Here is a 27193-nt window from a genome sequence, read left to right as displayed (position 1 = left end):
ATTTGTGCTTTGGGATGGTAATTGATTATATGTAAATGCAATTTCTCGTCCAAGAACAGGCTCTCAACGGTTTTTGCGTTACAACCAGTAATCCATACATAAATGCTCGCAGGATAATAAGATAATATGCTCATATCTAACTCTGTCTATGACAACAATGCACTGTCTGCACAGCAGTCAAGCTAATCCAACCTGTTGGTAGATTATTCTCTACCAAAAACTCAAATAACTTTCAAACGTGGACACTATTTAGTTTGTTACAATCTCAAATAAATATTGCATAAGATTGCTAGATTATCATTTTGACATTTCTTATACATGTATCCCTGTCTACAGTCTGACAAGTACAAAAAAACTCCTCAAAACAGACAAAAGCCTGTATCATCTATTAAGGTGGACTAGTGCGTATAAACAGCCGCTTCAGAGTCTTTGAAGATTTTTTATATGGTGACTCAACGCGTCCATACCCCACTTGTTGTTTTCCTTGCCAAGAATGACAGATCCCAGCGCTAAGTATATTGAGCGGAAAGATAACAAGCACCTGTTAGATGGTTTCAAAATGGCTATGCTTTATTGACAGAAGTCCATCTAAATTAACTTAATTATTTTTGTTTTATTAAAAACTGTTTTGGCAAAAATAGTTAAAGTGTTACTTTTGTGGTTTTATTTAACAGTGAAGTATTATGGAGTAACAGTTAATGTTTTATTTTACTTTGATATGGAATAGTCAACTTGTGGCATTTAGGGAACAAAATGAATATCCAATTGTTAAAAAAGTTCCCTAAACGCGCATTATTGTGGCTAAAGGTGGACTAGCCCTTTCTCCATGAAAAAAACATCGGTTTTTAAATGGTCCAGGAAAGGGCTTGTTAAATATCAGATTGACAATAAATCTTCTGAACACATGGGCCAACAAGCATAATAAAGCAAGAATGTACTATACTTATATTTACCATGACAAAGTTGTTAGATAGGCCTTTGATCTTAACAGCATTAGAATTTAATCATAATATGCACTTGAATATTCTATAAAGTACACACTACCAACCCCGCTTATTTTACCAAAAATTATTTTGCCTTTGTTGGAGGGATTGCATCATGGGGGTTATACTCCGCAAGCCAATGCAGTGGTACTCGTATCACCAAGTTCATCTACTGCTATCACGAACAACTTCCAAAAGCATGCAGGTGGCATATTGCTATGATGTGGCTTACCCCGACATGCAGGTACCACTGGTACAAAAGGAAGATTGTAAATTGTACTGTGCTCACAGAATGACTTTCACCCGATTGTGAGGGTAAACAATCTCATCCCCCACACTTGATAATTAGGTCGCTGGATTATTGCATGTTAGTTAAAGCATTTTTAAGTTAATTGGTACTTAAATATATTTTAAAGCCTTTTATATATAGGAAGAGTTTGCACCAATAGCTCTATTTGTTTTTCACACTTCTGATGGAAGAGCAAAGGTTATTGTATGTTTTTGTAAGTGTCAAAAGTAATAAAACAAAACTGAATTTAGTTTAAAATGTTATCATTGCGCAAAGTGTTTGTTTAAATGTGATTTGTAATGTATACTATTTGAAGATTTTCAGAAAATCACGCTTGAAAGTGCCTTGTGTTAAGCACGAGTTCAAAATTCACACGGCATGTTCGAAGGGATTCTTGCCTTGTTTTCGTGTGGAAAATTCTCCTAAACGGCACTAGCTATTTTTAATCACCAATAATAAACATCAGGGCATTTGAAATTTAGATTAGTGTGAATACGGTGACAATAGCATCTGAAAACTTTCACAAGTGCAACTAAGTTTTCAGGCCTTTTCTAAAGTTCCCAAGGGTCCGACACTCGGACCCATTACCCTAGCAAAATATACATGTATGATATTTTCCCAATCTGGAGAAAAAAATCTAACTAAATTAAAAGTAAAAAAGTGTTTTTTTAATTTTTTTTTTTATGAAAGTCTTTTTACCTGTAATGTTCTATCAACATCATAATTGTGTGATGTAAAGTTTTTGGGATTATTGAATTCATCATAATTGTGTGATGTAAAGTTTTTGGGATTATTGAATTCAGAAATCACTGTTTTTTATCACAGAGATCAGTATGCAATATTAACTGACATGTTTTATTGCAATAGATAATTATACTCACATAAATTGATATTTCAGCCATTTCAGGTCTTTTGAAATGGGAAAGAAACATAGTATTTTAAAAATTTCTTCATTTGCAGGAGACAAAAGCTTGTTCTTTTAACTGTAATTTTTCCCAATCGTTTATATGTAAAGTGATTTTTTTCTCAAAATGACATACTAGTATTTCGAGACTTAAATTTTCCGAAAAATGTCTAGGGTCTTTTTCCCAAACTGGGCAGAAAAAGGCCTGTTTGACACATCTGAACACAAATTTATGTTTACAAGCATGCTAAGAACATGGCATTTTTCAACATTTGGTTAAATTTTTATTTTCAGATGAGCAGAAGTAACATTGATAATTCCTATGGCCCCACAATGGAGACAATGACGCACATGGAGGAGAAATTCCAACAGGTTTTTATAGAAAATCCTTTTTCATTAGTGAATAATGCTGATGTACTTAAACAATACATGAGGACATTTCTTTGCTACATGTAAGTCTTAAATGTAAAAACATACACATGCAAAATGTTCACTGCCTCTGCCTTCCAAATGGGGAAAAATGTCAGACTTTGGGAAAATGCACATGCCAAACAGCCAATATATTCGCAAATATACATGTTTTGACCTTTTTAGGCATAAATTTTACTGTATTGCAGGGAATGTACAGGTCTCGTGTATTTTTCAAGATGTTGAATGTTTTTAATTTATTCACTGAATTATGCATTACAAATTGGCAAATTATGATTTTTTTAGGAAATCTGACACTCTTCGCATCAGGAAACAGCATTAACTTAATGATTAGGAAGGATGTACATTACACCAAGAAAAAAACACTGCTGATGTAATGTTCCATTCAGGTCTGACAAAGGCCTTGACAGGGCTTTGTATTTTCTTACAAGGACACCCTGGCACATCTAGCATGTCATCTTCAACTACCTTACCCTGACATCTGTTAGTATGCATAGGACTTCTAAAATTAATGTATATAACCCTCCCCCGATTCCCAATTAAACTGTTACTGGTTTAAAATGTATTTTTAGTTGTTGTTTTTTTTCATTATTTTGTAAAAACGGCCTGTACCCCTATAAGGTCATATGGTTTTAGCCTGAGAGTTATACTTATAGGAGGGTGCTGCACCTGGCCCTAAATTGGTAGCTTCCCCTCTGCCCCCATGGAGAGCAGCATGCATACTACCCTTCTGCCTTCTAAGAATTGAATGCTTAAACCTATTATATTTTTTTTCTTTATTAATTACTTTAAATACATTCAGACTTAATGTCTGACAGTTGAAACCTAAAACTACTTCAATAAAACCCATTTCTGACATTCCTGTCAAATTTATATCATAATACATTCAAGTCCTTCATAGACCAAAACAATGTGCTCCTTCACCCTTGGTTCTGTCTCCTTAATGTAGCGGCAAGCCCCATAAGGAATTGCCCTTTTCAAAATTTGGCTTAAACCCTATTCAACATCAATAATCTACAGTTTTTCCAGCAGAACAGTGCCACACCAGGGGCAAAATGCCAAGACAAATCACTACAGAATGATTATTATGGACATTTATTACAATTGGGTTGAGGAAAACCATGTTTCCAAGTAGACTAAGGCCTGTGATATAGGCCAGCCGTTAGTTGTTAAGCTGGGACATGACATTTTTTTCAGTTTGATTGTGAAAACAGCTGTTACCTGATCAGAATTACTGATGAGACTGTTTCCTTGGTAGGATCGGTTATTGTGTCATCAGTGATTTTTTGTAATGCAAATTACTGCCTTCTAAAGGCTGTTTCCCTTAGCGAAAATATGTTCATTTTCCCCAAAAGTTCATAATAATTTCCCAATTTATTGAATATTGATCCTGTGAATGACATAAAAGCAATTAAAAAGATAAACCAAATCTTGATAAGACTAGCTATTTAACAGCATATGTATGCATGAAAAAATAAAAACATGTATACTTGCTAACATATTTGCTATTTAGGCATGATTCTGTAATTTTCCCAAGCTAAAAAAAACAGGCGTTGAAAATAATTCCCCAAAAATCACTGGTCATTTTAGATATTGTTAGAGAATGTACCCCTAGTGGGGCTTAAACTCACAACCTCTTGTGTGAGAGGATGACACCTTAAGCATTAGTTCCTCTCACCAACTGACACTGATTATTGGATGATACATGTACCTAAAATTTTTGGTACATAAATCTATTTCAGTTCCTGGAGTTCTGCAGAAGTAATTCCTCCAATCCTGGAATTTTGAAGTTGATTGCAAAACGTTATGGAGAAGCCGATACAAGCTACAAAGAATCTCAGGAGTTTTTGGATCTTATAGAAAATACCAAATCCCAACTAAGGGTTGACGGTGCAAGGTTTTTTGTGCATCTCAGGGACTTTCTAGCAATCCTTAAAGATAAAAAAGAGAAAGTTGAAAGAACAAGTGAGTTTAGTGACTCTGATGAAAGCCAGACAGAAGAAACCAATGAACTTAATTCAGATAGCAAGAGGAAAAAAAGAGCTGAAAGTGATAGTGACTCTTCTTCAAAGCAGTGTTCAAAAAGACAAAGGGTATGTTTTCAATCTGATAGTGAAGATGATCAAGAATCTTATGTGAAAGAAAATGAGAAAGATGACATTGCTAACAAAGATGAAGACAATAATGATGTAATTGAAGAATCAGAGCTAGAAGGTAATGAACAAGACATAAGTGGAACCACTGAAAAGGCATTTTATGATGCAGACTTTGAACCATCCTTACCATCATTAAAAACTAAATCTCAGGAACCACATGAACAAGCAGACGAGGGTGAAAGTGAATATCTTGACACAATAGAGTCTGGTCAGCCTTTGGATGACAGTGAGAAAGACAAAATTGACTGTGTTGAAGTTCTGTCTTCTGTGAAGACAACACACAAACAAAACGATAGGGATCTTGATTCTGGAAAAGATCTTGACATCTCAGATGAAGACACAAAAAGTCAAGCTATCACCAAACATAATGATAGTGGGGAAAATGAAATTGAAATGGAAACTAGTAAAGATGAACAAGATCATATCAAGACTAGTCAGGATGTAGTTAATGAAAGCCAGGAAAGTGTTTATATAATAGACAATACTCCACCTAAAAAAACAGGTGAATTTACAAATAAAAAACCCAGCCAAGAACCAAAACAAGATGTTATGGACTGTTCAATTGAAATCTTGTCTGATGTCGATGGAGACATTATTGTTGAAAAGAATTCAGAGGATAAGGAAAAAAATGAAATGACCTGTACAAATAAACAAGAATTAAATGATGAAATTGCAATTCTTGATTCTGATGATCATATAGAAGACCAAGAAACTGATGGAAATGCAGATAAGACTGCGAAAAAGAGTTTGAAATATGATGACACTTCTTCTGATGATAGTGATCCTGATTATGCGAAAAAGGCTAAAAAGTTTAGAGAAAAATGTAAAAAAAAGTACAAAGTTAGTGTTGGGAAGAAGAAGAATGTTCTGTTGTTTACACCTGTAAAGAATGATGAGAAAAAAATCAACCTTAAAAGTCCACGAAGAAGTTATGGAATGTCTTTAGAATTCAGGAAAGATAATGAAAACTACACTCCTAAGCGAAAAAAGAAATCTAGTCCAAGAAAAGATAAAAGTCCGAAGAAATCTCCAAAACAAAACGATTTTATAATATTAACTGAAAATGAATCGAGTGATGATGAAATCATGTGTGTGGAAGATTTGAAGAAGAAGATACAGAAGAAGGAAGATGACTTCTTGAAAGATAAGTTTAATATTGATGATGATCCTTTCATTATGGTGGAAAAGATTCCAGTGAAATTTGAACACTCTGATATAGACATGAACAAAGATTTAGATACTGCTGATTTTGATGATTATACAAATGAACTGGATGATTATTCAGAGAAGAGAGCGAAAGCCTCAGATTTAGACAAAAATGATGAAAGAGTTGTAACATCTGAAACAGATTGTGTAAATCAGAAACAAGAATGCGCAGACGACGACAAGAAGGATATAGATGATACACACAAGAAGAGTGATGAGGTCTATTCTCATGTTTTAACAGAGTTGAAAAACAAAATAGAAAAGCCTGCTGAGAAGAAAAGAGCTAAATTAATAACTCTTGACACAAGTGATGGTTATAACAAGAAGTTTATAAATGAAGATGATGTAAAAATGGACGAAGTTGCTGGTGAAATTGCGAATGAGCCTGATACATCAGTACACAAAGGAAAAACAAAATCTCCATTATTTTCAAAGCATTCCAGTAGTGATCAGAGTAAGAAACATGTAAAACATTCAAGTGATAAGCATAACAGTCCTGATGCATTACACAAGAAGAAAGAAGAGAGGAGTGATACAGATAAGACAAAATCCCCCCGTCCGGGTACCAGTACAGAAACAACTGAGGAGGGGCCTAAAAAGGGGTCAACCAAGCAGATCCGAAGGCTGGAAGCTTTATTGGAGGTTAGTATGTTTAGTCTGTTTTTGTTTTTTTAAACTACTGTCTCGGCCTAGGTCAGAAATTGTTTTCTTTTTTGTCCCTGAAAGTCGTAAACTGCGGCCTAACAAAAGGCAAACAAGTCACAAAACTCATGTACATGTAATTAGTAGAAATAAGTATTAAGGCATTGGCAGATTGTAGTATTTTGTTCAAAGTTATATAAGTGTTAACAGCTGGGTTTTTTCATTCTATTTTTATAGCAAAAGACCATACACAAGATGATTGTGTCTTCCCCTCTGAAAATGTCTGAAAATTTACGAAGTAAAAGCAGCAGTTCCTCCCAAATGTTGAAATAATCCCTAACTTCTTGATGAAATACTTTTGTTAGGATTTTATGTGCTAATTTTATCAAAATTTGAAGATATGACTTGATTCCCAAGGCCCCAGAAAAAACCTAGAGGAGTTGTTAATACATAATTAGTGACTCTTGGCTATTTCAGCAAATCCGTGACCAGATAGAGAAGGTGCGTTCCCGGGAGCTGGACCTTGAGGATTTGGACAGTGACATATCTGACTATATTCTGGAGGATAAACTCCAGAGGAAGTTTGTCAAGGTGAGATAAATGTCAAGGTGGGATCATTAACAAGGTGGGGTAAATGTGAAGGTGATTGAGAAAAATGTCATGTTGAGTAAGATGAATGTCATGGTGAGTGAGATAAATGTCATGGTGAGTGAGATAAATGTCAAGGTGATAAAAATATCGAGGTAAGGATACATGTTAAGGTGTGTGAAATACATAACATGGCGAGTGAGATAAATGCCATGGTCAGTAAAATAAATGTCATGGTGAGATAAATGTCATGGTGAATGAGATAAATGTCATGGTGAGTGAGATAAATGTCACAATGAGTGAAATAAATGTCAAGATGAATGAGATAATTGTGACTGAAGATCTAGATGGTGACATATCTGACTACATCCTCCCAGGGGGATAAACTCCAGAGAAATTCTGTCACAGTGAGATACATAACACTGACCTAAAGATACATGTGTGTGATTGTAAGGGTTATGTTACTTATGTTTATTGCATACAATAATTGCAATTGTTATCTGCAAAACAGACATTTTTGAAGATCTTAAAAAAATGTAAAAACATTGTCACAATTCTGTATGATTGGACATAAATTTTGATGATAAATGACCACATTATTACAAAGATGAATTTCAACCCCAAGTGAACATTTTCCAGGTGTACCAGAAGCTATGTGAGCTCCACAAGGCAGAGAGCTATACAGGAAGACCCACAGAAAAGTATTTCAGATACCAAGGTGAGTGCTTGTTAAAAATGATTAAGTTACTGCTTGTCAGAGCCTTGTTTCTTACTTAATCTAAGTCGTAAATTGAAAAAGGCTTAGTGTCATATTATTTTTTAACATATTTGTGTGAAATGACATTAAGTCATTATTTCAAATACTTATGACTTAAGATTATTGAATATAAAACTAAGATCCTTTGATTAAAGTGGCTCCAAGAGTCTTAGCTTATCAGACTGTTTAAAAAACAAATGACAAATAAATGAAATATTTTTTGAGATTGGTCAATTACCAATAGGCAAGCAGTTCTCATTGCAATTTTCATCTGAAAGTTAATCATCAAATGCCTGATTATTATTATTATTATCCAGGTGCTTATAACATATTTCATGTTTCAGGTACCCGATATGAGGCAGTGAATCGTAAAATCGAGCGGTTCATAAACAAGAAGAAGGTGTTTCCTGACTACCATGATATCAGGGGGCTTATTGTGAAGGTCAACAAGGCCAAGAGGCTTAACCTTAGGTAAGGATGCCTTTCACGAACACAGTGGACCTTAGATTGGGTCAACAAGGTCAAGAGACTTAAGCTTAGGTAAGGATGCCTTTTACGAACACAGTGGACCTTAGATTGGGTCAACAAGGTCAAAAGGCTTAAGCTTAGGTAAGGATGCCTTTTACGAACACCTTAGATTGGGTCAACAGGGTCAAGAGACTTAACCTTAGGTAAGGATGCCTTTCACGAACTCGTTAGACCTTAGATTGGGTCAACAAGGTCAAGAGACTGAACCTTAGGTAAGGATGCCTTTCACGAACTCGGTAGACCTTAGATTGGGTCACCAAGGCCAAGAGACTTAACCTTAGGTAAGGATGCCTTTCACAAACTCGGTAGACCTTAGATTGGGTCAACAAGGCCAAGAGGCTTAACCTTAGGTAAGGATGCCTTTCACGAACTCGGTAGACCTTAGATTGGGTCAACAAGGCCAAGAGGCTTAACGTTAGGTAAGGATGCCTTTCACGAACTCAGTAGACCTTAGATTGGGTCAACAAGGCCAAGAGGCTTAACGTTAGGTAAGGATGCCTTTCACAAACTCAGTAGACCTTAGATTGGGTCAACAAGGCCAAGAGGCTTAACGTTAGGTAAGGATGCCTTTCACAAACTCAGTAGACCTTAGATTGGGTCAACAAGGCCAAGAGGCTTAACGTTAGGTAAGGATGCCTTTCACAAACTCAGTAGACCTTAGATTGGGTCAACAAGGCCAAGAGGCTTAACGTTAGGTAAGGATGCCTTTCACAAACTCGGTAGACCTTAGATTGGGTCAACAAGGCCAAGAGGCTTAACGTTAGGTAAGGATGCCTTTCACAAACTCAGTAGACCTTAGATTGGGTTAACAAGGCCAAGAGGCTTAACGTTAGGTAAGGATGCCTTTCACAAACTCAGTAGACCTTAGATTGGGTCAACAAGGCCAAGAAGCTTAACGTTAGGTAAGGATGCCTTTCACAAACTCAGTAGACCTTAGATTGGGTCAACAAGGCCAAGAGGCTTAACGTTAGGTAAGGATGCCTTTCACAAACTCAGTAGACCTTAGATTGGGTTAACAAGGCCAAGAGGCTTAACGTTAGGTAAGGATGCCTTTCACAAACTCAGTAGACCTTAGATTGGGTCAACAAGGCCAAGAGGCTTAACCTTAGGTAAGGATGCCTTTCACAAACTCTGTGGACTTAAGATTGGTCTGAAGCATTGTGAGGAGTGATAGTATGTGCCTTTAGATGTTTTATTTTTATGCCTCCAAAGGTGGGCATATTAAAATCGCACCGTCCGGACGTCTGACTCAATAACTCCGAATATTATTGACAGATTTTAAAATAACTTGCCACATGTGTTCGGCATACCAAGACGATGTGTCGCGTGCAAGAACCGTGTCCCTACCTCTAAGGTCAAGTTCACACTTAGGTGTTTATTCACAATGGAATGCTGCATATAAGGACATAGAGTATAGGTTGTCGTGTCCGGGCTGTAACTTTCCCTTGTATAGACAGATTTTAAAGTAACTTGCCACATGTGTTCTGCATACCATGACGACGTGTCTCATGCAAGACCCATGTCCCTACCTCTTAGGTCAAGGTCACACTTGGTGTTTATTCACAATGGCATGCTGCATATAATAATAAGGACATAGAGTATATGTTGTCGTGTCCGGGCTGTAACTTTCCCTTGTATGGACAGATTTTAAAATAACTTGCCACATGTGTTCGGCACACCAAGATGACGTGTCACGTGCAAGAACCGTGTCCCTACCTCTAAGGTCAAGGTCACACTTAGGTGTTAAGGACATAGAGTATAGGTTGTTGTGTCCGTGCTGTAACTTTTTCTTGTATGGACAGATTTTAAAATAACTTGTCACATGTGTTCGGCATACCATGACAACATGTTGCATGCAAGACCCATGTCCCTACCTCTTAGGTCAAGGTCACACTTAGTGTTTATTTACAATGGCATGCTGCATATAAGGACATAGAGTATAGGTTGTCCTGTCTGGGCTGTAACTTTCCCTTGTATGGACAGATTTTAAAATAACTTGCCACATGTGTTCGGCATACCAAGACGACATGTCGCGTGCAAGATCCGTGTCCCTATTTCTTAGGTCAAGGTCTCACTTAGTGTTTATTCACAATGGAATGCTGCATATAACGACATAGAGTATAGATTGTCGTGTCCGGGCTGTAACTTTCCCTTGTATGGACAGATTTTAAAGTAACTTGCCACATGTGTTCTGCATACCATGACGACGTGTCGCATGCAAGACCCATGTCCCTACCTCTTAGGTCAAGGTCACACTTGGTGTTTATTCACAATGGCATGCTGCATATAATAATAAGGACATAGAGTATATGTTGTCGTTCCGGGCTGTAACTTTCCCTTGTATGGACAGATTTTAAAATAACTTGCCACATGTGTTCGGCATACCAAGACGACATGTCGCGTGCAAGATCCGTGTCCCTATTTCTTAGGTCAAGGTCTCACTTAGTGTTTATTCACAATGGAATGCTGCATATAACGACATAGAGTATAGATTGTCGTGTCCGGGCTGTAACTTTCCCTTGTATGGACAGATTTTAAAATAACTTGCCATATGTGTTCGGCATACCAAGATGATATATCGGGTGCAAGACCCGTGTCCCTACCTCTTAGGTCAAGGTCACACTTAGGTGTTTATGCACAATGGAGTGCTGCATATAAGGATACATCTAGTATTGGTTGTTATGTCCGGGCTTTAACTTTTTTCTTGTATGGACAGATTTTAAAATTACTTGCCACATGTGTTCGACATACCAAGACGATGTGTCATGTGCAAGACCCATGTCCCTACCTCTAAGGTGAAAGATACACTTGGTGTTTATTCACAATGAAATGCTGAATATAAGGACATAAGAATGTAGGTTGTCAAGTATGGGTGGTATTTTTATGCTCAGGGGCAATTTAAAATAACTTGCCATATGTATTTGTTTGATCTTTAACTTTTCATTTACTGACCTTGTTCATAGGTCAATGTCACATTCGGGGGCATTCGTCACATACTGTGACAGCTCTTGTTTAGTTTATATATTTTCTTCACTTTGGCATATCAATGGAAGTTTTATACAGAAGGTTAGTTTCTTTAAAATGTGGCTATCTTTAGGATGAAATTCTAAAAATGTACATTTGAACCCAGATTGTTCAAACTCGCTCAGCTCAATTTTACCATTGGCTTAAGGACCGATTTCTTAATACTGAATGTAATCGTTCTGGCTTGGCTCAAGTTCCTTGAGGTTTAATGCATTTTGTCGGTCCCAGGAACTTACAGCCAACAGGGTTCAACTGTATTAATCATTGACAGATACAGTATTTTTTTGGCCGCTAGTATATTTCAAAATTTCATTAAACGGAAGTAGGTTTTTGGCTGCTATGTGGGTAGTTTGCATTACATGCTTAGGATACCTCATTTGCCTTATTAACTCCCTTGCTTTTCCTGTTCAAGGTTACGTGACATAGATGACCTGGCACGGGAGGCATTCACTGACGTTGGAAATCAGCTGCAGAAACGACGACAGAAGGACTTCATCTCCAACTTTCACTTCCAGGGGTCAGAGGTCAACGCATTCAGGTATTAAAATGACTGGCTAGTGCTAGACTTACATTAGTCTTTGACGTCACCCACTAGTATAAACCACCACGCTAGTATTATTTGATTCTGGCAAGTAATAATAGCAAGTCATTAGCCCAATCAGTCTACATGTAGTGCAGATTTAATCCAGTTAATGACACAAATTTGAACTTAAGCACAAAAAATGAGTTATTTTGTCTATGGATTATTTTATCATATTTATTTATACTGTTGCAAGGTGTGGTCAACCAAAGAGTCTGGGTTTCCAAAAAACAATATAGTCAGTCTCCATGCCAGTGACTGAGCTCTTTTGACAATTAAACAAAAATAATTTTCACTTTCCTTGCTAGCCTGACAGCCTTCAAATTTTCTACACTCTTTTGATGGTACATGAATCTTCAATGAGTATAGATAAATTTCAATGGAAAATAAAATATGTAAAAATTTGAGTATCGTTGCAGTTAAAATTGATGTATTCTTTAATTAACAAAAAATATTTAAGAAAAAGACAAAATGGCACATTTCATTTTTTTTTGAATAGGCTCTACAAGTGATGAATTTGTCATAGAAATATTCATGTACATGTCATGATTATTTATTTATAGCTGTTTTTAGCTTTGGTTTGTGAAAGGTACTGAAATTCATCACTAATTATTTAAAATAGAAAAATTTGAACAGTTTCCTGCATCTACGCTACGCCTGGTAATTACAAAAACACTATTCCCCAATTAGTGTTTTGTTTGTTAAACCGCACTTTGCACATTTACTGATATTGAATTTTGAAGTTTTGCACTGCGCAAAATGCATATTTTGTTGTTGTTGTTATTTTTGTTGCAAAACTTGGTGGAATGCGAGTTATGCAAAAATGAAAATATCCCTCATACACATTTTTAATAGCTGTTTCCTGTTGATATATATTCGATAATGGGCACAAACTTGTATGTGTTTTTAAGGTCAACTTGTTACTAAGCATGCTTAACACAAATAAAATTTGATGCTGATTACAAGGACTGTTACATTGTATGTGGTGGTATGAACGTCTCTCCTTAATTATGTAGGATCTGTCACGAGCCGTCATATAATATACAATTTTATTCAACGAGTACATGAAATTGAATAAAGATGTTCTTTTATTTATAATTATGTATGCTTTCCTGTGATAAATAGAAATTCATCAGTGAAATATTATCAATATGTGTTATTATGTCCCCATTCATAGGGAGACATTTTGTTTCCTGTAGGTCAGTCCGTCCATTATTCAGTCTATAGGGCTTTGTTTCTGCCCAATAACTGTAGAAAGCTTGGGCCCACGACTTCTTACTGGCAAGCTGGTCATGTTTATTAGATGACCCATATATAGATTATAAGATCACAATGGATTGGAATATGGATGAATAGGCCAAACTTCAAAATCACTGTTGATTGTCTCCAGTCATAAGATTACAAATTTCAAGTCTGGCATTGATTATTTCTCAGCTACAACAACACAACGGGGGAGACAAGGGCTTTTTAAAAAAAGCATTCTCTAGTTCTATTTCATTTCAGTGTGTACGATGACCCTGCACTGATCGATACCGACCTCAAGAAGAAGTTGGACCACAACAAGAAGGAAGCAAAGTCTAAAATGGACCAGGTAGATGTTAATGTTAAATTGTAACGTATCACAGGTGTAATGACTTAAGTCAGAAGAATATCACAGATTTTTTTTTATTTAAGTCATAAGCCGCAATTTATTGATAATTTATCTTGCAGTCATTTCAATAATTTACCTTAGTAGTAACATCATGTGCATGATGACAAATTTAGTATTTAAAATGCGCAATACATGGTCCCACTTGTAAACATGTATCTTACGTAATTTATTTGATTTCATCATGAGTTTTACAGTATAACTTTCTGAAATGTCCTTTAATTAAAAAACCTAATAAAATAAAAAAAGCAAATTTATAACTGAAGGCCCGAAATGACATGAGGTGGCTAACATTGTCTTAATTATCAAGAAAGGCAAAGCGAGCAAGCATGTAGAATATACACAAATGTTCCAACTGACTTAGATTATGATGTGTTTTCTGCTGACTAGGAAGAGAGTGGTTTAGTTAGTGGTATACATATAGATGTCCCCCTCTCACCCAAGAGGTCGTGGATTTGATCCCCACTAGGGTTTTTTTTCTCATAGCCTCTCAAAAAAGGACACTGTTCTGGTTTCTGCCAAGGAAACTGACTGGAGAGTGATCAGCTTTCGTCAAAATCGAGCTAAAATATATTAGTTAATGATAAAGCCTTCTTATTCTGCAATAAGCTGAAACCTTAATGATTCTCTTTACAGGTTGTTGAGAAGTATGCTTCCCTGCAGTACGAAGTTGGAGATAAAACAGACAATGAAGGAGAGGATGATGATGAAGACAACGCTGATGAAGCTGATGAGGACCCTCTTGCTGGGGTAGATGACCTTGATGAGTTTGATGAGGCTGTTGACAATGTTCTTGAAACTAACAGGCATGAAGGAAAACATTCCAGCGAGAACAATATTAGCGGATTTAACAAGGATGGGAGAAAGTTTGGAGGCGGTGCAGCTTACACAGGGGAGATTAATGACTCTGGTTCCTCAAAGTCTCCAGCATTTGCAGGGTGGCAGACAAGCTCGAGCGATGCTTCCCGGGAGTCAGGGGAGATTATCGTGGGCTCTGGTAACATGCTGGGCTGTAGTCCTTGTATAGAAATAGGTGAATATTATTGCCCTTACTTGGCCTGTAGGCTTACAGTTAAAGAGATCTGAGATTATCTTAACTGTGTTAAAAGTAGGGCATAAAAGTTTGTTCATGCATGTCACTTTCCTTTTTTGGGCACGAATGCTTTGTAAAATGGTGCAATTGTTAAATTTCTTATTGAAAGAAATCCGTAAGAGCACTTAAATTACCTGAAAGTGCTAATCAATAAACTCTGCCACTCTGGTTTTATACTTACAGAATTTTGAAAAAATAGTATTTGTACCCCTGTTTTTTAATTTTGGCAATCTCCTAAAATGAATATTAAAAATGTTTTTGGGGGTGGAGATTTCATCATTGCTTGCTATTCATTAAAAAATAAGTAACATATTTAACTGTATATAATGGGCTAGGATAGATATTATGCAGGAGTATTCTTTTAAAAATGGGTTAAATCTTTTAATACTGTATGTGCAGTACACAGGGAAAATGAAACTGAAACAGTTGATTTCAAATCCATTATAACTGCATAGTGCATACTGTCTACCATAAAATTTGGTATGACATGATGTTTAGATGAAGTGACATGGATGAACAGTCATTTTTATATTTTTTGTTAACTATACATGTTGCTAAAGTTTAACACTTCGATTCTAAAAATAACAGTGACAAAAGTCACACAACATGCTATTTGCTGCATGTAATAATCATATTAGTTGCTAAGGCAGTGGTTAAAAATATGTACCGCCAAAAAATTCTCATGTTTAATGTTGCTCATTCTTGCTGACAGATCTCACGTCCTACAAGCCAGGTTACCTAGATTAATCCATTTATTTGTCAAACCCCTAACTTTTATTTTTATTTAGCTCGTCTTTTTTTTCAAAGGAAAAAAGTCGCGGTATTGTCACGATAGCCTTGGTATCGTTGGGAACAACATGCAAAAACTTGGCCATTACTTAAACACAGTACAAGATATTCTAATGAAACTTTGTACACTCGTTTACAGAGATGATATGCTCATGTGTAGCATGGTCCATAATTCTTACTTTAATAATTGCTGAGTCATGTCCCATTTTAAACTAAACAACAGACGTGCGTTGACTTTTGCAACACTTTTCTCCTATATAACTGTTACCTGTTACCTTAGTTACATGTTATTAGAAGCATTGTATTCATTGTGATAGCTTTTTAATTTTGACAGAGCACAGCTTTATTAAAATAAGCATACTATCCAGACTAGAATTTGTTGTGTTACGAACATGAAATGTTGAGTTAAATAAAAAATCACATAAGATGAAAAATTCCATTTAAATATTTGAGAAAAGAAAGAATTAAAAACTATTGACTTCACAGTAACTACATCTTTGGTTCTCTTTAATTTTACTGTAATTTTTGGTCATCCGCATATGTTCGGGAATCATTAAATTTCTACTTATGGATCATTGTTTTGAAAGCATATTATATATTATTTACTGTATTTCAAAACTTGTGAAGAAAATGACATTTTGAATGTAAAAAAAATAATACTGTACAATGATTCCCAATCAACTGCATTTAAGTATCGTCTATCTTAAAAGTTTTCCCGCATGATAAATTATTATGGTATCAGTTTTTTGAAAACATTACTTTCTATGTTTTATGTATACATCTATCTGGATATTGCATACCTTACATATCACTTGTAAAATACCTACTAACGAACAGTAACCTAATTGTGCAATGTGTAGCCTTAATCGTTACTTTTAATAATAACCTATGTCCGCTAATTAAGTTGATCAGGTAAGAAAATGGCTGTGAATATAATATAATAATTGTCAAAAAATGAAACTCTTCTACTCTATTTTATACTCACAGAAACCAACAAGAGTTCAGGTTTGGATCTTGTATTCAAGTTTTACTTCTGAGTTGTTTTTTTTCTATATTTTAGTCTTAACTTAGTGTGTTAACAACTCTTCTGTTGCCAGAACTTCTTTTGGATTTTTTGTAGCTTTTCTTTCAAAGAAAAAAGTGGAGGTGGTGTCGTTGTCTGCGTCGTCGGAGGCATGAAAACACTTGAAACTAGACACTTAACACTGTTAACGATATTTAAATATAACTTGGAACACAATGTTGCCAGTGACAATTAGCTCATGTACAAAAAGTCCCTTAAATCTGGCTCTAATAAATGTTGAAGTAAGCCCCTTTTTCAACTGAAAAAAATAGATGAGCGTTTGCTGAACGTGACTCTTGTTTCGACCATGTTGTTATATTTCCTTACACTATTTCACCTTTGTTAGCTTCATATATTTTTTCTGGTTTACCTTCAAAATTTCTTTACATTCTGTGAATGTCCTATTAAAATGTGCATGCCATAATATAGAAGCCGAGGGTATTTTTGTGGGTCTATTTTCCAATTCAGACATGAATTAACTGATTAACTCTAAGCTCAAAAAAAAGAAGAATCAATTTGTTCTGATGTGAAGCATCATGTGTTATACACCATAATGTATATTCTTAGTGTATTCATATAAATGAAGCCATTTACAGTGGACCATTTTATTGATTGACACACCAGAGGGTGTATACAGCTAAAATGCAGCAGATACTGATGGTCATTCACAGGCTTTTGACTATGCCTACAACCTAAATGTGACAAGCGTAGTTGATAATTCATATTTTTAGCTCCACTGGCCGAAGGCCATGGAGCTTATGTCGTCACAGATTTTCCGTCGTGAGTGCGTGCGTGCGTGCGTGCGTGCGTGCGTGCGTAAACTTTTACTTTAAACGACATCTTCTCTGAAACTGATAAGCGGATTTTGACAAAACTTCACAGGAATGTTCCTTTGGTGGTCCTTTACCAAAATTGCTCAAATGGTTCCGGTCCATTGCACAATATGGCCGCCAGAGCTAAAAATAGCAAAATCTTTAAACGACATCTCCTCTGAAACGGTTCGGCAGATTTTGATGAAACTTGACAGTAATGTTCCTTGGGTGGTCCTTTATTAAAATTGCTCAAATGGTTCTGGTCCATTGCACAATATGGCCGCCACAGCTAAAAATAGCAAAATCTTTAAACGACATCTCCTCTGAAACGGATTGGCAGATTTTGATGAAACTTGACAGAATTGTTCCTTGGGTGGTCCTTAACCAAAATTGCTCAAATGGTTCCGGTCCGCTGCACAACATGGCTGCCAGGGCAAAAAAATAGAAAAACCTTTAAAGAACATATTCTCAGAAACCGATGATCAGATTTTGATGAAACTTAACAGAAATGTTCCTTGGATGGTCCTTTATCAAATTTGCTTCAATGGTTTCGGTCCACTGCACAAGATGGCCCCCAGAGGTAAAAATAGAAAAACCTTTAAACGACTTCTCCTCAGAAACCGATGATCGTATTGCAATGAAACTTGACAGAAATGTTACTTGGGTAGTCCTTAACCAAAATAGCCCAAACAGTTCTGGTCTGCTGCACAACATGGGCACCAGAGCTAAGAATAGAAAAAAACGTTAAACTACATCTTCTCAGAAACCGATTATCAGATTTTGATGAAACTTTACATAAATGTTCATCGGGATGCCCTTTAACCAAAATTGCCCAAATGGTTCCGGTCCGCTGCACAACATGGCTGCGAGAGTTAAAAATAGAAAAACCTTTAAGGACTTCTCGTCCGCAGTCTTCACGAAAAACATTTTAACCTACTAGCCAGTTGGACTAGCATAATGGCATATTTTACTAGTCAGAATGACAATCTAGTAGTCTGACTATTTTGCCACATTATAAAACTGTATGCTTGAGGTAAATACCTATTTCAATTGAGCAGCTTGCAGTTTGAGTAAACATTTCTTTATTATGATGCTCATGCAGTGATAGGGAGTGACATCCTTCTGTTGGGAATAGTGCTCCTTGTTTTTCAGAACCTATGGGTACTATGTAAAAACAAAAGGCATCTTGCTTGAATAGACTGTAATAATATCAACATGGTTAGAAAAGAAATGCCATGCTTTAATAGCTTTGATTACATTTTACTACTGAATTACCTCCCTTTAATAGAAAAAAAATAATGTCTTAATTTTTCACGTATAGCATCTTTAAATAATTTTTAAACAATAAAAAGTTATGAGTAAACATATAAGCATAAAGTTCTCACAAAAAGATCAATTTAAAAACCTTGCATTTATACATAGGAAAGTATATATAGACTGAACATTAATTTTCGTTTAAGTGACATTCTGAAAGTTTATGAAACAGATATTTTTAGTAACTTAAATGGCCGAAAAGTGTAAGTGAAACACCAAGTCGATTCTATCTCGTCAGTTCTTGTTCAGGTTAGATATTTGCTTCATAATCTATTCAGATTAAATGTTAACCGATGATCAGATTTTGATGAAACTTGACAGAAATGTTCCTTGGGTGGTCATTAACCAAAATTTGTTAAATGGTTCCAGTCCACTGCACACCATGGCTGCCAGAGCTAAAAAATAAAAAAAACTTTATACGACTTGTCGTCGAAACCGATGACCTTTTTTCGATAAAACTTGACAGAAATGTTTGTTTGGTGCTCCTTTACTCAAATTGCCCAAATCATTTCGGTCCACTGCACAACATGGCAGCCAGAGCTATTAAAGTAAATTTTTTTTTTAAATAACTTCTCCTCAAAAATTGATGATTGTATTTCTATGAAACTTGACGAAAATGTTCGTTAGGTGGTCTTTGCTTGAACCTTTTGGCCAGTGGAGCACAGGCACTGATGTGCCTCTTGTTAACTCTAAACCAGACTATTCATTTCATTACGAGCATTTTTAAAAGTTTGCTAAATGAGCCAAAAAATGGTTCTTTTTAAGCACACAGGGTTTTCTAAAATACGAGCACATGGCACATATTTAACTGGACATTTACGGTATATTATGTGGTTTACTTTCATGGCATGTAAGGGATCCGGGTACCTGCAGACAAGGGTACAATTTAAGTACCCTGTGAACAATACTCTCTAACCTTTGGTACTGAATAGGTGGTTTTACATCATCTCTGTTGCCTGCTGCTTGATAAAACAAATTAAAAGGCCTTTCTTTTTCATAAAAACTTCAATTTGCTTTTCATTTTGCAAAAACAATGAAAATAAATTCAAGCTGTATTTGTTACAAAATGGCAACTTCATTCTGCTTTAAACAATAGATAGAACAGTGCATATACTATGTCATGTTTATTATGCTGCATGAAATTTATATTAGGGTATATAAGAACCTGGTACCCGGTGCATAATTTCTACCCGTCCATGCCAAATTTACATATTTAGTTCAGATGAAAAAAGGGAGTTGAAATAGAAACTTAAGTATATCTATGGGGAATTGACACAGCAATAAGTAGTCTGTAACATTTAACATTTCTTTTTAAGAAATTGATATGAATAAAAAAAACATGGAAACCATGGTAACAGTCAATTAATAGTGGTAGATAATACTTTTTTGAATAACATTTTGAGTTACAGTGTAACAGTGTTATTTGTATTAGACTAACATTTTTCTGAAAGGAACATGTAGTCTTTTGTTTTTAACTGGAAGATAGCTGTAAATGTAAACATTTTATAAATTCAGAATTATATTTATTTTCATTCAAAATTCAAATTTGAGATAATGACTATTCTTTTTTTAAACATTTCCTGAAGTTGGGGAAGCATTTTGAAAAAGCTCTGATGCAGTAATTATTATATCGTCTAAGTTTCTTAATGACTTACATGTACAGTATGTTGTAGTAAAAGTGTCTGAGTTCCTTAATGACTTACATGTACAGTATGTTGCAGTAAAAGTGTCCGAGTTCCTCAATGACTTACATGTACAGTATGTTGCAGTAAAAGTGTCCGAGTTCCTCAATGACTTACATGTACAGTATGTTGCAGTAAAAGTGTCCTAGTTCCTCAATGACTTACATGTACAGTATGTTGCAGTAAAAGTGTACAAGTTCCTCAATGACTTACATGTACAGTATGTTGCAGTAAAAGTGTACAAGTTCCTCAATGACTTACATGTACAGTATGTTGCAGTAAAAGTGTACAAGTTCCTCAATGACTTACATGTACAGTATGTTGCAGTAAAAGTGTACAAGTTCCTCAATGACTTACATGTACAGTATGTTGCAGTAAAAGTGTACAAGTTCCTCAATGACTTACATGTACAGTATGTTGCAGTAAAAGTGTACAAGTTCCTCAATGACTTACATGTACAGTATGTTGCAGTAAAAGTGTACAAGTTCCTCAATGACTTACATGTACAGTATGTTGAAGTGAGTTCCTTTATGACTCAAATGTTCAGTATGTTGCAGTGAAAGTGTCCGAGTTCCTTTATGATTCAACAGTATGTTGCAGTGAAAGTGTCCGATTTTTATTATTTTTATGACTTACATGTACAATATGTTAAAGTAAAAGTGCTCGGGTTCCTTTTTTGACTAACATCTACAGTACCTGGGTATGTAAATTGTTACAGTGAAAATGTCAGAGTATGTTGCAGTGAAAGTGTCCGATTTTTTTTTTATGACTTAGATGTACAATATGTTAAAGTAAAAGTGTTCAGGTTCCTTTTTTTACTAGCATTTACAGTACCTGGGTACGTAAATTGTTACAGTGGAAATGTCAGAGTTCCTTTCCTCTGTTTCATTGTTTGCTCTCTCCTCACATTTATTATTCAGTTTTGTACACAGAGTTATTGTATGACCTGTTTCTGTTTGGTTTGATTGTGGGGTCTATTTTTAAAAACAGCAAATTATTGGAAACTTAATTTTAGTTGGTGGTTTTTTTTCAGTTTATTTTTACGATAGTTTACAGAATTTAAACTGCCTGTTATAGAACAAAACATTTATTTTAGTGTAAATATTATGTCAGTTTCAACGATTATCTCTTTCTGTCCTTTAATATTTAGATTTTTGTAAAAAGTAATTAAGGCATATTTTCAGTTTAGTAATATTTGCAAACGTTGTTCTGTCTCAAATAAATAATGTGTTAACCATGTTTCCTGTATTTTCAGAAAACGTTGAAAGTGGGGAAAGAAAACGCTTCATGAGCCCCGGCACCTCACTAGCTGATGAACAATGTAAGGAGATTCCATTCAACGAAGTTCTTGGACTGAAGAGGAAAGATGTCTCAAGTGACACAGTAGCTGATAATATAGAACAGAAGAAACAAAAACTAAGCGATGCGATAAACCTGAATGATGAAGAGAAACCGCATACAGAAGACACACTTGGAAAGAGTGATTCTTCCCCTGTGGTGATTCTTAGTGAAGATGTTGATTGTGAAATGATTGATGAAGAAACAATGGAGACGGAGGGTATGGAAAATAGCATGGTCAGTGAAGATGGAGTAGAAAATTGCTTAGTCAGAGGAGATGAAACGGTAGATAGCGCAGTCAGAGGAGATAAGAATCCAGAAAATGCTTTTGAAACTGAAGCAAAACTCAATTCTTCAGCAACAATGGACATTGAAAATTCTGATGAAAGTAAAGTTGAAAAAGCTAAGAGTGATATAGAGTGTTTAACGCCGGAAAGAAAAAGTGGAGTTGAGAAAACAACTAAGATTGATGCATGTAAACAGGTTTCAACACCTGAGAATAAGAAGGGAACAACAGAGCATAGGTCAGCTGAGAAAGGTAAAGTGAAGACGAAGGATCAGGTGGTCAAGCTGGCTCATAGTAGAGTTCACACTATCATGGTGACCATATTAAGTGATGATGATGAAGACGACGATGAAGAGATGAGGACTGATATCAGTTCAGAGAAGGGTGGAATGAAACCGTCTGACCAACAGAAGAATAGTGAAGAAGGGGGGAGTTATTCTGAAAAAGTCCAGAAAGAGGAACAAACAGACCATTTGCATGAACAAACAAGAGGGACAAAAGAAGTAAAATTCTCAGGCATAAATGATGAAGATCAGCCTCAGGGTTATATTAAAGGTTTAGGTGAAGAGCTTGGTGAAGATGTTATTGATATTCAATCAGATGATGATGATGATGATGTAATTGTCTTTGACAGTTCAATATCAGCTAACATGAAGTCATCTTTATCAGGAAATGCTCACATTAATGTATCTCCCAAAATAAATACCTCAAATAAAGCATTAAATGTAAACAATCAACAAATAAAAACCTCCCCTATCATGCCATTTCAGTCGTTTATGTGTTCACAGGCTGAAACAAATTTAACAAGGAGTTCGCATGCACCTGTAAAAACCTCACCTACACAATCATTCAAAACCGGCTCAAGCGAAAAAGCAAGAGGTGAAAAGTTGCAGACATCTCCTGGATCAACTGCCAGCTCTGGTTCGCCAACTAAGGGCACTTCAAAAGTATCTCCGCCTAAAAATGCTTGTTCACCAAAATTCTCATGGAACACAACAATTGTCACACCCACTTATCCCCATGAAAAGAAAAACATAGAACCTTCAAAGAGAGTTTCCCAGTCAATGCTGGGAGGGAACTTCCAGGAGCTGGTGACAAAGTTGAACAATTTAAACAAGTTGAAGAAGACGTTGACAGAAAAAGGTTTGCAAAATCAATCAGGCAATATTAAGAAACAAACCACAGACATTTCTCCTCCTTTGCAACGCTATGTCAAACAACATCACCCTGAAGGACGGCGGTCAAATCTTCCACAATTTAAATCACAAAAATGTCTTTCAACAGAATCCAAAACCATAATTCCCTCGACATTCCATCCAACCCAGGTTCAGATATTGAAAGTCAGAACTGTAAAAAGTGGTAGTGGCACAGGTTCATTTAGTAAGGGATTTAAAGAGACTAAACATCGTGGCATTGAAGATCCGCGGAAGAAAAAATCTCATACACACGCTGATTCGGCCGATCTCATTGTGATTGATAATGCTTGTAGTAAAAAGAGCTCTCATAAGCAACAGAGACAATTGAAGCGTTCAGACAGTGATGTTATCATTATTGAACCAAATGAGGATGATATAAAAGCAAAGAATCAGGGAAAATCAGATAAAATCTCAGGATTGCTTGATGTTAAGATTGAGAAAATAGAAGGAAATTACGGTGCACAGTTTTCTGTAAAATCCAAAAATTCCGAACCTCCCTCATCCAATGAAACTGTTGGAAACAAATGTGCTGTAGAGATTTCTGAGACTTGTATTCAGCAGTGCAATTCTTACAGTTTAGAAAGTGTTTCTGATATATTTAATGATATAACTAGTTCAGATGAAAATGATGTTGAAAATTTCAGTCCAAATGTCAAAGAGATGCAAGATTCGGTTCAGAATAACATCACTGTTGATAAATCCAAAAACAATTCTGTGAACAAGGGGAACAAACAAGACAAGTGCAATATAACTAGAGAACTGACTGAAGTAGATATCCAATTAGACAAAGAAAGAAAACCCATTAAACCTAACATTATTGATGCTGAGGAAAAATCTGAGAAAAAACATGACAGTGAAGAAGAAATTTCCAGTACTGTAAGTGATGACAGTCAGGTTCGGATGGTTAAACTGAATATTCCGGCAAACAATGAAAAAAATGATAAACTTGTAACCACTCAGGACAGGAAGGAGGGAAGAGCCTCTGGTCCCAAGATTTTAAAGCCTTCTTTTACTCCGAAGATTTGTAAAAGCGAACAGCTTTGGTCTGATGATGAAAATGCCGGATTAATTGAGAGCTACCAAGAGCCAGACTCAACAGGCCCTGTAATTGTTTTGTCAGATTCAGAGTGATCATTTTTGTCAAATCAAGAGGTTGGACCCACAAATATGTGAATTATGCATGCCTGGTGAATCCATGTTATCTTTGCATTATTTTTGAAGAGTTTTGTGTTAAGAAAAAGAAAGTGAAAAAAAACAACCTAAAATATAAAAAAAAAATTTCATCCTTCAAAGATTGTAAAATATTTTTTATCAGATTTTAGTTGATATAAAGAGAAATGAAAGTTAATATGCAAACTGTAAAAGCATTATGTATATTGTACTTTTGGCCATTTATTGTACACATTAGTTATCAGCGATGAGAAATCTTTCAAAGTGTACAAAAACTGTATTGGGTGATGAAATTAAACATGGTAAATGGAGTCATCAGAAAATGAGCTTATTAGTGGGTCCAATTCCTTGAATGGTGTGTAGGGCCTATTTTATTGAAGGATATATTTAAACCTCTGGTCTCAAATGGCAACTAGGTTGATTTTTTATTGCCGAAAATGTGTTCATTTTTAAGATTTCAGAGAAGTCGCACCACTTTGAGCTCGTACCACTTAGAAGTCAACCATAATTCAGAGAAGTCGTCCCTTATATGCGTTATTTAGTAAAACTTCAATGTTCTATAATCTTTACATGATTCAGTATTTTGATATTTGTTAGTAAATATCATATTGATGAATATCATATTGAATTCATGTATTTATTTCATTATTTCTGAATTAAGGCCCAATTAAGAACACTTATATTGCAAGTTATCAATAAATCTGCAGAAAAAACTATCTGCTGTTCACCCTTTACCTGCATACAGGATACTTCTGGGATATAACATATCTGGGCCGACTTTCCAAATCTTGTACGACTTTGTATCGGTACAAGTTTGTATTGGTACGACTTCTCCTGTTAACATTTTTAACTGCTAAAGTTCATCGTTACTGAAGCGGGCCCTTGGCTCTGAACAATTTCTTGAACTTTTATGTGCAAACCAGGTGTCAACAATGTGGAATGCTTTTACATTTTTACATTCTACACATACTGAATTAAAATACATTTGAAGCTGACATTGGACTGATTGTTGAGAACTTTGTTAAAGTTAACAATGGAATCAACGATGTTGTTAACTTTTAGACCATTACTGTATGATGGTGTGCTCACATATTAAACTATTTAAACACGTAAAGCTGAAACAGTGGTCTCAAATCTTGTTAGAAATACAGCAGATCACAAGTATACGCATTAAACTTCCAGAGCGGTAATGATTTTGACAACGATGATGTTAAACTGTTCTGAACAATTGGCCAATTCTGTATACATCTCGAGGGCATTTTCCTAGAATTGATCGACATTAGAATCTTCCTTGTTATAGCTAATATATAATCTTATGTCACATCAACAGAAAAACAGCAAAGATAAAGTGGACATTACAGTCTGCGAATCTTTGGTTGGCATACATTGGGTATTACATGAATTTAATGTCAATCTGTATCAGGTTGTTCTTTGATCTGGTCAATCTCTTCATTAACGTTTTAGGCATATTCCTTTCTTTGTTTTGTAGTGTGGCGAGATCTCGGTATTTTGCTGATTGTCCATGGGAAAATATTTTCTTTTATTTTTTTCTTGAAACCACTCAATTTCTTTCATTATTGTAAATACTATTGTAGTTATGAACGTGTATTTGAAACAGTTGTAAAATTTCAAAAGTATTGGTATGGGAACATGTGTGTAATATTTGTCTGGAACAAAACATACCTATATGGACACAGAATATTGGAGTGCATATATCCCTCAATTTAAAGAAAACAACCCTGCAAATTATGACATTTTTATCGATCATGAATATCCGTAGTTATTTATTTTTTATAGTTGTCTTTATATGTAAATAACTTCTTACCGTATGCTCAAAATTGTAAATAGTTTTACTTGTAGATATTTATTATTATTTGTGCCATGTTTTTAACATGCATAACAGATGGTACATATTTGATGAGCTCGTCAAGGTATTGTGTTAATATGATAGTCTTGGTGTCGTTTGTGTGCAAGACCTAAACCTTGTTGAAAGTGTTGAACATTTTCAGATGAAACTTAGTAAACTTGCTGCCAGAGACATTAAGGGCATGTAAAGCACTGTCCATAACTCTGGCTTTTATATTTGTTGGGTTATTCCCCTTTCTGACAGAAAAACAACAGATGGAGTGTTGGCAACTGCATGTGGTGCTCTTGAATAATTGAGTTTAAATTACTGAATTTATAAGAGGGTATTGTTGTAAGGAATAGCTGTTGAAAAAAGTTAGAGCTGTTGTACTATATTACAAATTTTAATGGTGTTCAAAATTTTGTAGGTACAGGTATTTTAGGCATAAAAAACAAAAGTTTGTTTCCGGTTTCCTGACATACCCTAGTGTTTGGCCTGGACTGTAAACCATTTTATTGCCTTGAAATTTTTTTCTTGTCATTTGTTGGAATTTTTCTTTTAAAAGTACAAAATGAAGTGGTTTGGGCTTTAAAAATACCAGTGATGCTTATATCGATTGTATAGATGTTCCTAAGCATATAGTTTATATTTATTGGTAACAGAAAGAAAAGACACAATTTGACTTATAAATAGAATTTCTGACCTACCTTCCCTATTTTTGGAGGGGCATTAAACCGGAAACAAACATATTATTTTTGTACGCCTTTAGTAATTATGAGGGTCTCTTCTCTGTTTGTTTTTTATTATTGCTTTCTTTTAATCAGGGAGAAATTGTGGCATTTATATAACTATCATGTAATAAAACATAAA

The 27193-nt window shown here is 35.4% G+C and overlaps 1 protein-coding gene across 5 annotated transcripts; it reads left to right on the top strand.

The window, feature by feature from the left end:
* LOC128223801 (kinesin-related protein 4-like) lies at positions 1-27193 on the top strand. Of its 5 annotated transcripts, XM_052933210.1 has the most exons (12): positions 1-17; positions 2471-2548; positions 4348-6609; positions 7087-7200; positions 7837-7915; positions 8299-8425; positions 11919-12044; positions 13590-13677; positions 14371-14767; positions 15540-15560; positions 16604-16621; positions 21743-27193. In XM_052933210.1, the coding sequence occupies exons 1-12, from the start codon at positions 15-17 to the stop codon at positions 24436-24438; spliced, it is 6009 nt and encodes a 2002-aa protein (XP_052789170.1). In that variant the 5' UTR covers positions 1-14; the 3' UTR covers positions 24439-27193. The 5 variants fall into 5 exon arrangements, with proteins under 5 accessions (XP_052789170.1, XP_052789173.1, XP_052789171.1 ...); XM_052933213.1 differs by lacking the exon at positions 15540-15560 and having other exon boundaries at positions 14371-14731; XM_052933211.1 differs by lacking the exon at positions 15540-15560.

This window comes from Mya arenaria, chromosome 17 (assembly GCF_026914265.1).
Source record: "Mya arenaria isolate MELC-2E11 chromosome 17, ASM2691426v1".
Classification (NCBI taxonomy): Eukaryota; Metazoa; Mollusca; class Bivalvia; order Myida; family Myidae; genus Mya; species Mya arenaria.
Note: the sequence above shows the minus strand (reverse complement) of the source record. Positions and strands in the feature narration are given on the sequence as shown.

Bases quoted from the DNA above. Each gene is read 5' to 3' on its own strand.
- LOC128223801 (XM_052933210.1), top strand. The intron at 7,201-7,836 runs GTGAGATAAATG...AACATTTTCCAG, and splicing joins TCCAGAGGAAGTTTGTCAAG to GTGTACCAGAAGCTATGTGA. The intron at 7,916-8,298 runs GTGAGTGCTTGT...TTCATGTTTCAG, and splicing joins AAAGTATTTCAGATACCAAG to GTACCCGATATGAGGCAGTG.